Raw genomic sequence first — 16242 nt, forward strand, 5'->3', positions numbered from 1 at the left:
AAAGCAATCGCAAACTGCTCCAACGATCACAGTGGAGCCAAACAGAACTGAATTTACCTTATTTGCAGACGTATAAGACAACTTTTAACCTTAAAAACATCCCCCAAAAATAGGGGGGGTCGTCTTACACGCAGAGTATAAAATGTGAGGACTACTTTACATGGCCCAAAATAAACGTTCCTATTAATCTCCAAGGTAAGTACACAAACGTCCCTATTAATCTCCAAGGTAAGTAAACAGGGTGTAATCTCTCAAAGCGCTGGCTGGATGTGCGGGAATACTGTACCGGTATGTACAGTAGCTTCGGCTACATACAGTATACCGCGCTGAGCCAATCACTGCGAGCAATGTATTAATTAGGGATGCACCGAAATTTTCGGCCGAAAATGGGCCTATCCCATTTCGGCCGAAAATGGGTTAAAAATGCCGAAATTAATGGCCGCCGTGAGGAAGGAGGAGGGCACAGCGCAGGTTTGAAAAGACGCGCCTCTGGCCGGCCGCCCGCCTCTCAATGATGTCCCTACTACTACGATCTGTGCATGAATGAAGTGACATATAGGGTGGGAGGGCGGGCGAGCGGCCGCTAATAATTGTAACTATGTGAGCGCTTCACTTCCCTTCCCTGTCAGTGGGACGATGTGTATGAATGAACTGACACACCGGGCGGGAGGGCGGGGGGGAGCGGCCGCTAAATACTGTAACTATGTGAGCGCTTCACTTCCCTTTTCTCCTCTGACAGGGAAGTGAAGCGCTCACATAGTTCTAGTTAGTAGCGGCCGCTCGCCCGCCCTCCCGCCCGGTGTGTCAGTTCATTCATGCACAATTGCACAGAATGTGTAGTAGTAGTAGTGACATCACCAGGAGGCGGGCCGCCGGCCAGAGGCGCGTCTTTTGAATGAAGGACACCGGAGGAGCTGAGTGAGTATGAGAGGGACGCTGAGGCAGGGGGGGGGAGGGTGTACTGACGAGAGGGACGCTGAAGCGGGGGGGGGGGGGGGAGCTGAGGCGAGCTTACCAATGGTATTAGTATTAATTATGCAGCATGAGGGGTTTAATGTATTGTCACTGCTGGTCACTGATGCATTAGTGACCAAACAGTGGCAGTTAATTAATCCCTTTGTGCTGTATCAGTGCAACCAGTATGAGTGCAACCAGTGTTAATTAACACTGATACTGGTTGCACTAATGCAGCACAAAGGGGTTAATTAACTGCCACTGGTTGGTCACTAATGCATCGGTGACCAGCAGTGACAATACATTAACCCCCTCATGCTGCATAGTTGGCAAGTAGTTAATTAAATTAACTACTTGCCAACCCGTCACAGTACATATACGGTTACAGGGTGGCAGCGGCAGGTGTACGTCGCTGCCTGTTTTTGGTGTATGCCTCTTTCTATTTTAAAATTATTTGGGGGAAAAAGTCATTTTCGGTTTCGGTTTTCGGCCCAAAATTTTCATTTCGGTGCATCCCTAGTATTAATTATTAAATACAAAGCCAGCTCGGATTGGCTGAGTCAGAGAGAGTAACATCAGCCCGCCTCTCTGACTCATACTTCGTTAAGCAAACGAAGTACATGAAGTTGGCTATTTTCAACCTATTATTTGCTGATATCACTCATCTCCCACCCTACTCTTGACCAATCAGTGTGCAGGAACAGAGCAGAGATAACAGAAGAATATATTATGGCTCACCTGTGCTGATCTCTGTAGGAGTGTCCTCCTCTTTCAATGTCCTCATCATTCCAGCCTCCTCCGTATATTGCTGATCATCCCTCACATACGTCTCTTCTTCTTCACCCTCAACTTTCATGTTCATCAGATCTTCACCCTAAACCAACAGAATGGCAGAAAATAACATCTGTAATATAGAAGTATTTATGATGTGAGATCACATAGAAAATATCATCTTGTAGAGTCCACACATCGTCTCCACATGTCAGAGTGTTCAATCACTTTATGTTCCAGACCCTCAACTCCACCTACCTGATGATGGGGAGGGATGGTGTGACCTTCCTGTGTGGAATCCCGGGAATACAGAGGACGGGGACATCTCTCTGGTGGGTTCCCATTACTGGATCCATCTGTAGGAAACACACACACTGACTGAATACATTGTTTCTATGCGTTTATCAGATGATGGGGGATCTAGGTGGACCCTCCGTACTGCTCTCTCCTTTACAATAAAGTCTCCTCTTACCCGGTGATGTGAGGGGCGGCTGATTCTCCATCATGACGTCCTTGTAGAGATCCTTGTGTCCTTCTAAATACTCCCACTCCTCCATGGAGAAATAGACAGTGACATCCTGACACCTTATAGGAACCTGACACACACAATGATACAGTCACCATCCAGACACATCCCTTGTCTGTTACTGGATAATGTCCCAGAATTCCCAGCACCGCTCACCTCTCCTGTCAGCAGCTCCATCATCTTCTTGGTGACTTCTAGAATCTTCTGCATGTTGTGTCTCTCAGGTTTTAGGGAGTCACATTGAGGCACTGTGATGGTCATATGATCACCTGACTTCACAAGAGGAAATCTCTGTATTGAGGAACCAATATGAATATCATGTTAGAATCCCAGAATCCTCCTCACCTCTCCGGTCAGGTCTGGGTTTTATTAATAGAGAGAAGAGTGATGTCATGTGACCTCCCAGAGTCCTCCTCACCTCTCTGGTCAGCAGGTAGATGATCTCCAGGGTGAGGTTTAGTATCCATTCAGTCATATGACTCCGGTCCCCCTCCATCCTCAATGTAATCATGCAGGTTTCTCTGTAGAAAAAGAATTATATGGACTGTATTGGTTGTACAATATTAGGTGAGAAGGCGACACATCTCCAACATGAAGAGAATGTCCCGGCCCGGAGAAATGTTCTGCCCCTGAAGGGGTCAATCTAGGTTTCCACACTATATATGTGTGTATCATCATCTGCTGGAGATAAAAGAGGTCACAGTTACTATGGAGGAAGAGGACGGACATGACGGGACGGGGGGGGGGGTTACTGGGTGTAAATAGAAAATAAGATCTCATTACCTCCTCTGCTGCCACTTCCAGCGATGTCTCCTCTCTACTTCCTCCCGACTCACCTCTCACCTGGAACTTCTTATTTATACCCACAATCACTTCCCATCTCTACCTGACATAACTTCCTGTCTGTGTTCCATAGAGACTTCAGGTCTCAGAATATGTGACGTCACCATCTTGTGGAGCTCAGAGGAACTGCAGCCTGAGAAAGATTTGCAGGACAGTCCTTCAATTGGGTCATCTCTCTGGGGATCCATCCAGAAGTGGACCTGTTCGCTTCCCCATGCAACGCCAAACTGAAGAGGTTCTATTTGAGATGGCATTGTCCCCAGGCTTGCAGAATAGATGCCCTGACGGACTGGTGGGAATTCCACACGGCTTACGCCTTTCCCCCAGTTCCGGTCATCTTCAAGTTCCTGCAGAGACTCAGGACGGAGAAAGTAGGGATTGTGGTGGTCATCCCATTCTGGCCGAAGAGGGCGTGGTTTCCCCTACTGCTGCAGTTGAGCCTTCGAGACCCGGTACCTCTGCCCGACAGGCCGGATCTTCTGTCTCAGGGCCCGTGTTACATTCCTGTCCAGCGCAGCTGCACCTGATGGCTTGGTCCTTGAGAGGGAAAGATTGGAGGCCCTAGGTTGGCCAGCTGGAGCTGTTTCTACACTAATAAATGCCAGACGGCCAGTACTAACAAGATCCAGGTCCAGGTTCACGGATTATGTGGCCAATATGGCCGGCTCTTTCACTGACCCGAAAATCCAAGATGTCCTCAACTTCCTCCAGACAGGTCTAGATTTACCTCTGACGGTTAGCTCCCTCCGAGTCCAGGTCTCGGCTATCACCGCCTTTACAGGTTCTTCCTGGGCCAAGCATCCCATTGTTCGCTAGTTTTTCAGAGGGGCTACTAGACTTAGACCTCCTAGAAAACCCAGGTTCCCCAAGTAGGACCTCCCGTTGGTCCTGGATTTTTATTCGCTGACCAATATGGAGCAAAGAGATCCGCTCTTTGTCAAAAATCTATCCCTGAAGACGACCTTTCTGGTGGCTATCATATCAGTGAAATTGGTGTCAGAGATCAGTGCTCTGGGATGCAAGGAACCATTCCTAACATTCTTTCCTGATCGAGTAGTATTGGTCCCAATGTTGGGTTCAAACCGTAGGTGTCGTCAGTTTTCCATGTCAACCAGGAAATCGTCCTGCCAACCTTCAGATCTCCAGACGATCTCAGTGCTCATCCACTAGATGTGGGCAAAGTCCTGCAACTATACTTGAAAGTCACGGCTCCTTTCTGTAAGTCCGATCATCTATTTGTACTCTTCTATGGAGAGAACAAGGGCAAGCATGCCTCTTCAAGGTCAAATGCATCTTGGATAGTCCAGACCATCCCGTGGGCTTATAGAGCCAGGGGCTTGACACCTCCTGAAGCGGTGACTGCTCATTCCACCAGAGAGATCTCTACATCTTGGGCGGCCTCCCGGCATGTGGCACCTGAAGTTATCTGCAAGGCGGCCTCGTGGTCCTCAATCAATACTTTTATGACACATTATTGTGTCAAACCAGCTTCCTTGTCCTCTGTTAACTTTTGTTTAAAAATGCTGTCAGTTGATGGTGCAAATTAAACCTTTCTGTGTTTGACCAGCAGTTGCCCACCCGGGTGTGTATGGCTAGTTATTTCCCATACGCATGCTGCCATGGAGTCTGTCAGGAAAACTGAAAATTTCCTTTCAAATACTTACCGTAATTTTCCTTTCCTGATGGACTCCATGGCAGCAGGAGTTCCCTCCCATCTCCTGGAGTAGTATAGTTATGGAACACGGCTCCTGTCTTGGAGCAAATATTGATGGGAGTGGGGTCCTATGGGGTAGGAGAGGAGGCGGAGCTACCCATACGTATGCTGCCATGGAGTCCATCAGGAAAGGAAAATTACGGTATTTGATAAGAAATTTTCTGTTTTCTTCACTGATGTACGCCAATGAGGCTGCACTGATCAGCACGGATGAAGCTGCACTGATTGGCAGTAATGAGTCGGCACTAATGAGGCCGCACTGATAGGCAGCACTGATAAATTGCACTGATGGGGCTGCACTGATAATCAGGGCATTGATCATCAGTGCCCTGATGATCAGTGTAAAGAATGTAAGGAGAGTCTTGCCAGTTATCGGCTCTCCTTTCCTCATACAGATGCAGGGCGTGAGGAAAGCACCGGCAAATCTGTTTACATGTGATAACCTGTGATTGGGCACAGCTGATCACATGGTAAAGGGCCAATATGATTGGCCCTTTACTGCATTCTGGAAACAGCCGTGTCCAAAGGACACAGCGATTACAAACACAGCTGTTGCGCACCAAAGGGCGCGTGCAGGAGCGGAGTTCAGGGAGGACATCCTTCCAGAACTAGAGAGCCACGCTTTAGCCGTCTTTGGGCTATAGCCCAAAATGGGTAAAAAGGGTCCACTCATCCTGGAAATTGATTTTAAACTTGTTCTAGACCCTCCTTTTGATTCACCTGAACCCCTTTCCAATCCCTCCTATGCAGACATCTTAACCGGTTGCCGACCGCCGCACGACTATATACTGCGGCGGTCAGCCCCGGCCAGGCAGAGTGACGTATCGGTACGTCACTCGCCTGTCACTGACTTGCGAGCCTATCGCGGGCGGGCGCGCGCCCGCCGAGGCGCGCGCCCGCCGCGGCTCGTTCACAGGCAAGTCAGTGCGTGTGACCGGCGGACTCGATGTCCGCCAGTCACACTGCGATCGCTCCTGTGAAGGGAGAAAGACAGAGCAGCTTGTGTAAACAAGCTGCCTGTCAGTTCTCCCTGTGTAAAAGTGAAGATCTGTCCGTTCTACTATGTAGAACGGTTGATCTTTGCTTTTACACCAATAGGAATGTCCCTACACAGTTAGAATCACGCCCCTAGGACACACTTAACCCCTCCCTGTCCAATAAAGTTAACCCCTTCCCTGCCAGTGTCATTTTTGCAGTAACAGTGCATATGTATAGCACTGATTACTGCAGTAATGTCACTGGTAACCCCAAAAGTGTCAAAAATGTCAGTCAAGGGTCCGATCTGTCCGCCGTAATGTCGCAGTACCGAAAAAAAAATCGCAGATCGCCGCCATTACGCGTTAAAAAAAAAACACCAAAAATGACAAAAATCTTTCTCTTTGTTAGTAAACGCGATAACTTTTGCGCAAACCAATCAAAATACGCTTTTTGCGATTTTTTTTACCAAACATAGGTAGCATAAAACAAATTGGCCGAAAAATGTTAAAAAATTTTGATTTTTACTTTTTTTTTTGGGGAATTTCATATAAAAAAATGTGAAAAATATTGTTATTTTTGCAAAATTTACGCTCTTTTTTTGTTTATAGCGCGTGATCAAAAAATCGCACAGGTGATCAAATACCACCAAAAGAAAGCTCTGTTTATGGGAAAAAAAGGACGTCAAATTCGTTTAGGTACAGCGTCGCACGACCGCGCAATTGTCCGTTAAAGTCACGCAGTAAAAAATCGCAAAAAAACCCCTGGTCCTTTAGCAGCCAAATCCTCCGGGGCTTAAGTGGTTAAACAATGCCTCCATCATCACAAAATAGTGGATGTCTGGCAGATTCACCACTTGGCAGGTGGAATACTCCTTCTTTTATTCTGTCCATAATACGGTATAAAAGTATTCACGGATAGATTTTGTTTCCTGGTCCACCATTGTCATCTACAGGTACTGGAATTGGCAATTTTACATTATGAGACCACTCCCCCTTCTTCATCAATTTTAATCTGTGAATTATCTTCCTAAACTGTGGAACTGGAGGCTTAATGAATCTCTCCTACAAGACTCTGAAGTGGTGGTTGATATTGCGAGAGAACTAACTCTGTTCTTTGAATCGAATGCTTTTCCACAGGCCTTTCCCTGCACGGTTTGGAAAACATACAAGGCATCTATGCAAGGACTTTTGATCAAGCTTGCGTCTGTCTTAAAAAAGAAAGATCACGCCAGATCACTGCAATACTCCAACTGATAAAAGGCTTTGAACTGGTACTGAAAAGATCACAGTCTCCTGCTATAGTAACAAAGCTAACTTGACTTCAGAGCACACTTACATCTCTGTGCTTGACCAAAGTCAAAGCAGTCGTGGTGAAATGTAGGAGACACTGGTATGAAAATGGCAATCATGGCAGAAAATCCCTTATGCATGCTCTCCGAAACCACCAAGTCTAAACTTTTATACCATATATCACATTGAAAAATGGAATCAAAGCATCACATATAAGTGAAATTGCAGATGAATTTACCTCTTTTTATGAACAACTATACAATCCTTACACACCCTGAACAAAATTGAGATGACCTTGATAGCTTTAACCTCATTTGAACATATATACACTCTACTAACCTACCCACTATCAGCACACATGACCAAAGGCTCCTAGAGTACCTTATCTCCTTACAAGAACTCAAAACTTTCCTCAAACTCATTAAAAGTGAAAAAGCCCAGTCCCAATCATCCTCTCCTATCCAAGGCCTTAGCTGCACATATTGTCATTCCCAAAGAAATTAAATTTTACATGCTCTAAATACCGACCCAATTAACTCCGTAATGCTGTAACCAAACTGTTAGCCAAAATCCTTTAACACCATCTCCTACCTCTTCTTCACAATATTATTAATGGAGACCAAGCAGGCTTTATGCTTACTGGAGAGGCAAGAGACAACACAATCCAGGCCATCAACCCTACCCACTTGACCCTGTTGAAGGCCACCCCTTTCATTTTATTTCCTACTGACAAAGAGAAAGCCTTCAACAGGGTCAACTGCTCATTCTTTCATTCCATACTCCTTCCTCTGGAAGCCACTGGGTCGGTTCATTCAATGTTTAATGTTTATAGCCTTCAGGTAGGCAGGTGTCTCTCAAGCTCGGCACTTCATCCTCAATCATAAATGGATCTCTTTGGACACACTTGTCACAGTCTCCAACCTTGCCTCCTCGGGACATTGGAGATAGAGACAGCGCCTACACTTTCTGTCATCTCTTCCCCCAGCAACCTAATTTGAACAGACCCTAACTCCCTTTGAAGGGGAATGCTTGCTTTCAGGCCAGTTAGACATATTCTATCTTTCTCCTATAGAAAGCAAATTTTATTTTGTATCTATTAAATCCTCTATTAGTAATACATACAATGAATATGGGTACAAGTTTCTAACAAAGTGGTACTGGATGCTCCAGACACTCAATTGATTCTTCCCAAACACCCCAGCTTCCTGCTGGAGAAGTGGACATATTACCCAAAGTTATCGTCCACATGTTCTTAGCATGCCCAAAGCTTGACAAATTCTGGTACCAAGTTCATACTACCTTTCAAAAATGTACTGATTACTAATTTATTTCTGCTCCACTACAATACCTTACCAATTAGCAGATACAAAAATTGTGTTTTGATTCACATTGTAAATGCAGCCAGAACATGCATACCTGCACTCAGGAGACAGTCTAACCCATCTACTGTTAAACAATGGTTGACAGATTAAATTACATTATGTTCATGGGAGACAACAAATTTCTTCAGAAAAACCAACACAAAATTTCGCAATACCTGGCTTTATTGGCTCGAGTACCAACTTACTGACAAATATGAAATCCCTTAGGACCTGGACGAATTGAATCCTTTGGACCAACCATCCTCTCCTCATATTTTCTTCCCCCCCCCCCTTCTTTTTTTTCATTTCTTAACCTTACTCTTTCCTCTTCTCCTTCCCCTCTCTCACTTTTTCTTTTTGTAGCAGAGTGTCTCAGAAGGAGCTTGTAAAAGTCCTGTTCGGGTTTTACACATCTTCCAGGCTCCTCTCATACACATTTAGAGATCTCTAATCCTGGGTCCAGTTCGGGTTTTGCTCCTCTCCCCTGGGGCAATTTATACTCACCTGGAACCTGCAGTCAGTGCTCTCAAACCTGGGGAACAGACAAGTTATGTCTGGGAGAGCTGTAAGGCTGGTGTAAGCTGTAATACTGCATGTGTGGAAACTTGCTCAGCCTGATAGTCAGGAATTGTATTTGTGAAGTAAGTGCTGGGACACGACCAGGATTTTGTTTTGAAGTTTTTGCCCTGTTTATTTTGTGGGACAGGGTACAGCACCTGTAATTGGACTTGTAAATAGCACCAATAAACACAGCACTGTTTGATTCTACTCCATTGAACTGGTATCTGTGCCTGAAAGCGTGCTGACCCCAGGGAGCTTTAGTACCTGCTATCTATCCCCAGCTAACACTTGCATTAATATTTTTAGCTCTCAAGTGAATTACTTAACCTTTTCCCATATTAAACATCACCTGCCATACAGTATAGTTGCCCACTCCTTTATTTTAACCAAATCTTCTTGTAAAGTGTCTGTATCCTGTTGTGTAGTTATTTCCAAACAACTGACAAACGATATACTAATGGCCAAAACCAATGGACACTATTCTGTACTCCTACTTCTGGACCTTTCTGCTGCCTTTGATATGGTTGACCATCCCCTCCTCCTCAAAAAACTCCACGCCTTTGGTCTCCGTGACTGTACTCTTCACTAGTTATCTTCCTACTTATCCAACCGCACCTTTAGCGTTATGTACAATTCTACTTCCTCCTCTCCTCTTCTCTGTTGGGGTCCCCCAAGGCTCTGTTCTTGGACCCCTCCTATTTTCAATCTACACCTCCTCTCTGGGTCAGCTGATAGCCTCCCACGGCTTCCAATATCATCTCTACGCTGACGATACCCAAATCTATCTATCCACCCCTCAGCTCTCTCCCTCAGTCTCCTCACGTATCACTAATTTACTATCAGATATATCGGTCTGGATGTCTCACCACTTCCTCAAACTCAATCCATCCAAAACCGAGCTTATAATTTTTCCTCCACCACGTGCCCCTTCCCCTGATTTCTCTGTCAATATCGATGGCATTACTATCAGCCCATCCCCGCATGCCAAGGTCTTAGGTGTTGTCCTGGACTCTGAACTCTCCTTCAAACCCCACATCCAATCGCTGTCCAAATCTTGCCGCCTCAACCTCCGCAACATCTCCAAAATACGCCCCTTTCTAACCAAAGACACAACAAAACTCCTAGTTCACGCCCTGGTCATCTCGCGACTCGACTACTGCAATTCCCTTCTCGTTGGCATACCTCTACACAGGCTATCCCCCCTTCAATTCATCATGAATGCTGCCGCCAGACTCATCCACCTTACCAATCGCTCAGTGGGACTGAACTGTTTATTCAAACCTCTATATCAGGTATGAACAAGTTAAAGAGAATTGGTCCAAGGATACACCCCAGGGGCACTCAGCTCACAACTCCAGATCATTCAGAAAATATGCCAATAATCATCACCCTCTGAATGTACTGTTGTGTTTCCTATCCAGCTACATACCATGTCATAAATTCCAAAAGACCCTAATTTGTAAATTAGGCATTTTTGGGGTACCGTATCAAATGTCTCTGTGAAATCCAGATACACTGCAACCACAGGCCTTCCTCCATCCAAATTACAACTTACCTCCTCATAGAAAGTTCAAATGTTGTTCTGGCAAGAACAGTTCCTCATCAAGCCATGTTGGTCACTACTAATTATACTTTTTTCTTCAGCACATTCTTGGGATAGAGTTCCTTATCATTCCTTCCAATAGTTTACATACTATTGATGTTAGGCTGATTGATCTCTAGTTTGGATTATATATATATATATTTGCCCTTTTTGGAATATTAGCACCACATTTGCTTTTCACCAGCCTGCTGGTATTATACTCCTCCTTTTCTTTCATATAAACTGAGAAGTAGAATTTATTTAATACAGATGTCTTCTCCCTCTCACCTGTGACTAACTTCCCTAGATCATTTTTATGGGGTCAATTTGTTCTGAACTCACTTTTTTACTATACATTTGAAAAATATGGGGAATTTTTTTTACTCTTTCCAGCACTGTGTAATCTAATTTAGCTGTCCTAGTTGCACTCTTAAATTTATAATTACACTCTGTTGTTTTGGAATGCCGATATTAACCCTTCTGCCTATAATTTATTAATGTTTTTCTTGTTAATAATCCTTTTTATCCTATTATTTAGACACCTAGGATTGAAATGTTGTTCTTTTATATTTATTGCCCATTGGAATTGACTGACAAATGCCATGGTTTAATACGTACTACCACTTCTTTTTTATGCAAGAATTTTATCCCACTTAGTGCCTTTCAACATTTGACTCGTGAAATTGGTCTGCATTACATTTAGGAAATGAAGAGCCTTAGTTCTGTCTGCCCAATCAATATCCGGATAGTTGAACTTTTGCTTGTTTACATCATACACGTGCCACTTCAAAAGCAGATTTAATGCATCCCCCAAGCAGGCTATTTAAAGAATTTGAGCATGTTTAATATCTCACTTTAGGCATCATTAAAAGAGCTGCTCCCCATTCAATTTAATTTTTGCATTGATACATAGTTACATAAATTTATAGGGTTAAAAACAGTAGTTACATAATTTATAGGGTTAAAAACAGGAAACAAAGAAAAATAGACAGATACACATCCACTTAAACCTATGTGTGTGTGTGTGTGTATATGGATGTATGGTATGTTTATAGCTCTAACAGTAAAGAACCCTTTCCACAATCCAAGGTTAAAACTTCTTTCTTGTAACCTTACATAATGGCTACATGTCCTGTACCTTAGAGTAAACAGTTTATTACAGTTACTGCAGTCACCTTTGATATATTTGTACATTGTAATCATATCCCCTCTTAAGCGCCTCTACTCCAAAGTGAATAACTGTAACCCATGCAATTGATTCTCATAGCTGAGCTCCTCCAGGTATCATCAGAAAACCCCTAAACTGATAATTTTTATGCTAACCTCTATTCCATTTAAAAATAAACTGAATAACATTGGCCCCAAGACAGAACCCAGGGTCCCACCATTCAGTGAAGACTTTATCACTACTCTCTGGACATGTTCATGTAACCATTTTCCTGTCCATGTACATACAATTTAATCAACTCTAACAGACATTTTGTTATAGATTAAACATTGATGAGGTACAAAATTTAGATAAACTCCATGCACTGGACTTCCACCAGTCAATTTCTTACTTACTTCCTCATAGAATAACAAGTCGGTCTGACAAGAAGCCCATGCTGGTTGTCACTTATGATACCTTTATCACAGGCAAATTTCTGTATAGAGTCCCTTACTATTCCCTAAAATGCCTTACTTACTATTGATGTTAGGCTGGCTGGTCTGTAGCTTCCTGGCATACATATTGGTATCCCCCAGGGCAATGCCCAGCTCTCTATGCCCCCTTGTTTGACAATGCCTTGCCCATTTGCCTTAAAAATGGCCTGAACAGACTTTAAAGATTCTGTTCCCATTGAGTTCACTGGGATTTGGATTAACATTCAGAAAATACAAGAAATTCAGGAAACCTCCTGTGAACTGAAACCAGGAATGTGTCGCTCATTCTTACACCTGTGAGATCTCTGATGTATAACAAGATTAGATTTCTGTGTAAAACGTTTTCCACATGTGGGGCAGGAATACGGCTTCTCCCCTGTGTGAGATCTCTGATGTTTAACAAGGTCTGATTTTTGTAAAAAACATTTCTCACACTCGAGGCAGGAATACGGCTTCTCCCCGGTGTGAGATTTCTGATGCATAGCAAGATTTGATTTCCATGAAAAACATTTCCCGCACTCAGAGCAAGAATATGGCATTTCCCCCGTGTGCAATCTCTGATGTCGAACAAGGCCTGATTTCAATGAAAAGCATTTACTACATATGGGGCAGGAAAATGGCTTCTCACCCGTGTGAGATCTCTGATGTTTAACCAGGTCTGATTTTTGTAAAAAACATTTTCTACATTTGGGACAGGAATACGGCTTCTCTCCTGTGTGAGATCTCTGATGTATAATAAGGTCCGATCTGTATAGAAAACATTTCCTGCACTCAGAGCAAGAATATGGCATCTCCCCTGTGTGCAATCTCTGATGTACAACAAGGCCTGATTTCATTGAAAAACATTTTCCGCATGTGGAGCAAGAATATGGCTTCTCTCCAGTGTGAAATCTCTGATGTTTAACAAGAGTAGATTTTTGTGAAAAAACTTTTCCGCATTCAGGGCAGGAATACGGCTTCTCCCCTGTATGAGATCTCTGATGTCTAACAAGGCTCGAACTGTGTAAAAAACTTTTCCCGCACTCAGGACAGGAACACTGCTTCTCCCCCGTGTGCGATCTCTGATGTCTAACAAGATTTGATTTCTTTGTAAAACATTTCCCACATTCGGGGCAGGAATTTGGCTTCTCCCCCGTGTGACACCTGTGATGTATGACAAGTTCTGATTTATAGATGAAACATTTTTCGCACTCAGAACAGGAATGAAGCTTCTCCATGTGAGATCTCTGATGTACAGTAAGACTCGATTTAGAACTAAAACACTCCCGACAATCAGGACAAGAAAAATCCTCATCCCCCTGATTTCTGGCACCATCCCTCACAGTACGAGGTTGCTCAAAGTCAGAGGAATTTGATGGTCTATCCACACTGTGAAGTCCTCCAGCCATAGCTGAGCTCATTGTCTTTTCTCCTGCACAATCTCTTGTGATGTCCTCATTTTCCATTTTACAACCTGGAGATAAACGGAGACGATCCTTTGAGGGCTCCTCGATGGCCTGTCCTGGAAAAAATAAAAAAAATAAATTGTTATACGAGAGGGTTAGTTCACCTAAATCAAGATTCCATCTGGATTAGGTAGATTTTGGTAAACAAATGTTCTCTCTGGATATTCCAACAAGCTGTGACTTTCACTCTTCAGACAAAGGGCCTTTGTTCCTTCTTTGAGATCACTTCTACATTTACACAGCCTTGTCAGAAGAGGGCAAACTAATGGGGACTGGGAGGTGCATGCTCTTCACACAACCACAAGCCTAGGCACTGGGTCAAGGGATCTCTGATAAACAAGAGGATCAAAGTGCAGACTTCTAGAATGTTTAGCACAGAACAAGCGTCCACAGGACTAGGCTTCTTGTGATTAGAGCTGTTCTGCCCCACTTTTATGTAGTTTTCTGAGTTGTATTGAACTTCATAAGATTTGACCTACTACAAATTGTTTACTATATGATTTTGGTTTCTCCCTCTGTCTTTATCTCCTGTTTAGTGCTAGTTTGTTCTGTCCAAGCTAAACAGATCCAATTTCTTCCACGTTTCCTCAGTCAATGTTAGCACTTCGCAGAGACAAGGTTTAGGAAAGTCAAAGGCCCCTTTAATAACGGGCAATCCGATCAGGTCCACTTGTCAGTATTTTAGGTGGACCTGATCAGACCCCCCCAGTCTCCTCTATAGAGCTGTAGATGTCAGTGGACACATTTCCAACTGACACCCGTAGCCATCTGATCTGATCCTGTCTGCCAAAAACAGACAGATGGTGAAGCTATTCCCCCATCTGTCTGGCGGATTGGATGGCAGGCAGTCCATTTCCATCCGAGTGACTCACAGAGGAGAGCGGGACTGTGTCCCTGTCTGCTCTGCATAGAGAAGCAGACACAAACCTGTCACCTGCCTGCTCAGCGGAGAGATCCCTTCGCTGAGCAAGCGGATTCCGCCTCACTGAGTTGCCCGTGTGAAAGGGGCCAAAGTCTTTTAACACTTCAAAAGACTGGAAAAACATCCTCTGTAGTGCAATTTGCTGAACTAAAATTAGATTCAATTTCTGTGTCTTATTAAAAAGAGTTAAGCAGCCTGTGGATGGTGCCAAGTCAGCAGGTGACCATATTGTGCAGACAGACTGGGCCTAAAGAGCTCTGTCAATGCATAAATGCCATTGGAAAGAACACATGAACACTGGAGGAAGCTGGCAGCAATATTTCTACCCTAAATAAGTGTTTCAGTTTTTAGGTTACTATCTACTTTTCATCCCTGCAAGACTGTAAATAGGATTTTATGGTAAAATTTAGCTACGAGTCAGCTCAAAGAAGAGGGATCAACCTAAGAAAGGAAAAAAAATCTGTGTTTGGTAGCCCCCCACCCCCCCCCCCCCCCAGTTCAGCAAAAGCTGGAACCTCAGTGAACACAGGCAGAATTTCACTGTTACCCAAGGTATCTCCGTGTGCCGCTCAGGCTCAGTAGATGTGGGGTGTGTGTGGGAGTTCCTCCCCATCTGTTACTAAGAGTGCTGGTAAAGGACTGGAGCCCATCCTGGCTCCTACAATGGCTCAAGGGAGGGAAAGGAGTTGATCCCTGATGCCGCACATCTGTAGGATCACATGGATGTGCAGTATCAGGAATCACCTCCTTTCCCACAGACAGAATTTCAGCTGGGCTGCTTGGAAGGGCAGAATTTCAGCTGGGCTTCTTGGAAGGGCAGAATTTCAGCTGGGCTTCTTGGAAGGGCAGCGTCCCTGCAGGCTTGAAACTTCTCCTCCTGGACAAGAACAGGGCTGTCTTAGTTCCCCAGCTATTTACGCACACCTCAGTCACCTACTGGGCACCCTCCCCTTGGAATTGGCTGAGACAATATAAATATTCAGATTGCTAATTTGCCATTCCAGCCCAGTATATTCTGGAAACCCTCCAGAAGTCAGGGAGAAACATTCAAACCTTAAAACTAGTGAAACCCAGAACAGTCCAAAGCAATCGCAAACTGATCCAATGATCACAGTGGAGCCAAACAGAACTGGATTTACCATATTTGCAGACGTATAAGACAACTTTTTAACCTTAAAAACATCCCCCAAAAATAGGGGGGGGGGGGGTCGTCTTATACCCAGAGTATAAAATGTGAGGACTACTTTACATGGCCCAAAACAAATGTCCCTATTAATCCCCAAGGTACAGTAAGTACACAAACGTCCCTATTAATCTCCAAGCAGGGTAAGTACACAATGGTGGAAATGAACATTGTGCTGCCAGCTGAACCCCAGAATCTCCATAAATCCAGTCTAGATACATAAATTGTGTCTGCAGCACAGAGAAGGAAGATTATCCGAGAGAAATACAGGAATACAGGATGGGGAACACAGCTCAGGAAAGTGACCAGGGGATTACAGGCTGATATCACCCAGTCCTTGCCTTACTATGGACCAATCAGTGAGCAGTATGGGTGGAGGAATGTATTTAGTGTTAATGACTCACCTGTGCTGATCTCTGTAGGAGTGTCCTCCTCTATAAATGTCCCCGTTATTCCATCCTCCTCCATAGAC

The 16242-nt window shown here is 44.2% G+C and overlaps 2 protein-coding genes across 2 annotated transcripts in view; one reads left to right on the forward strand and one right to left on the reverse strand.

Annotated features, from left to right (window-relative positions):
* The window catches only part of LOC309550292 (uncharacterized protein), a 979642-nt gene that overhangs the window by 829554 nt on the left and 133846 nt on the right, over positions 1-16242 (reverse strand). The window contains 1 exon segment of the mRNA XM_082250695.1: positions 1984-2081. Within this exon segment, the coding sequence (XP_082106821.1) occupies positions 1984-2081 (98 nt within the window).
* The window catches only part of LOC309550683 (uncharacterized protein), a 3164715-nt gene that overhangs the window by 219706 nt on the left and 2928767 nt on the right, over positions 1-16242 (forward strand). The gene's annotated exons all lie outside the window — the stretch shown is intronic.

Source organism: Pelophylax lessonae, assembly GCF_965119305.1.
Source record: "Pelophylax lessonae genome assembly, chromosome: 3".
Classification (NCBI taxonomy): domain Eukaryota; kingdom Metazoa; phylum Chordata; class Amphibia; order Anura; family Ranidae; genus Pelophylax; species Pelophylax lessonae.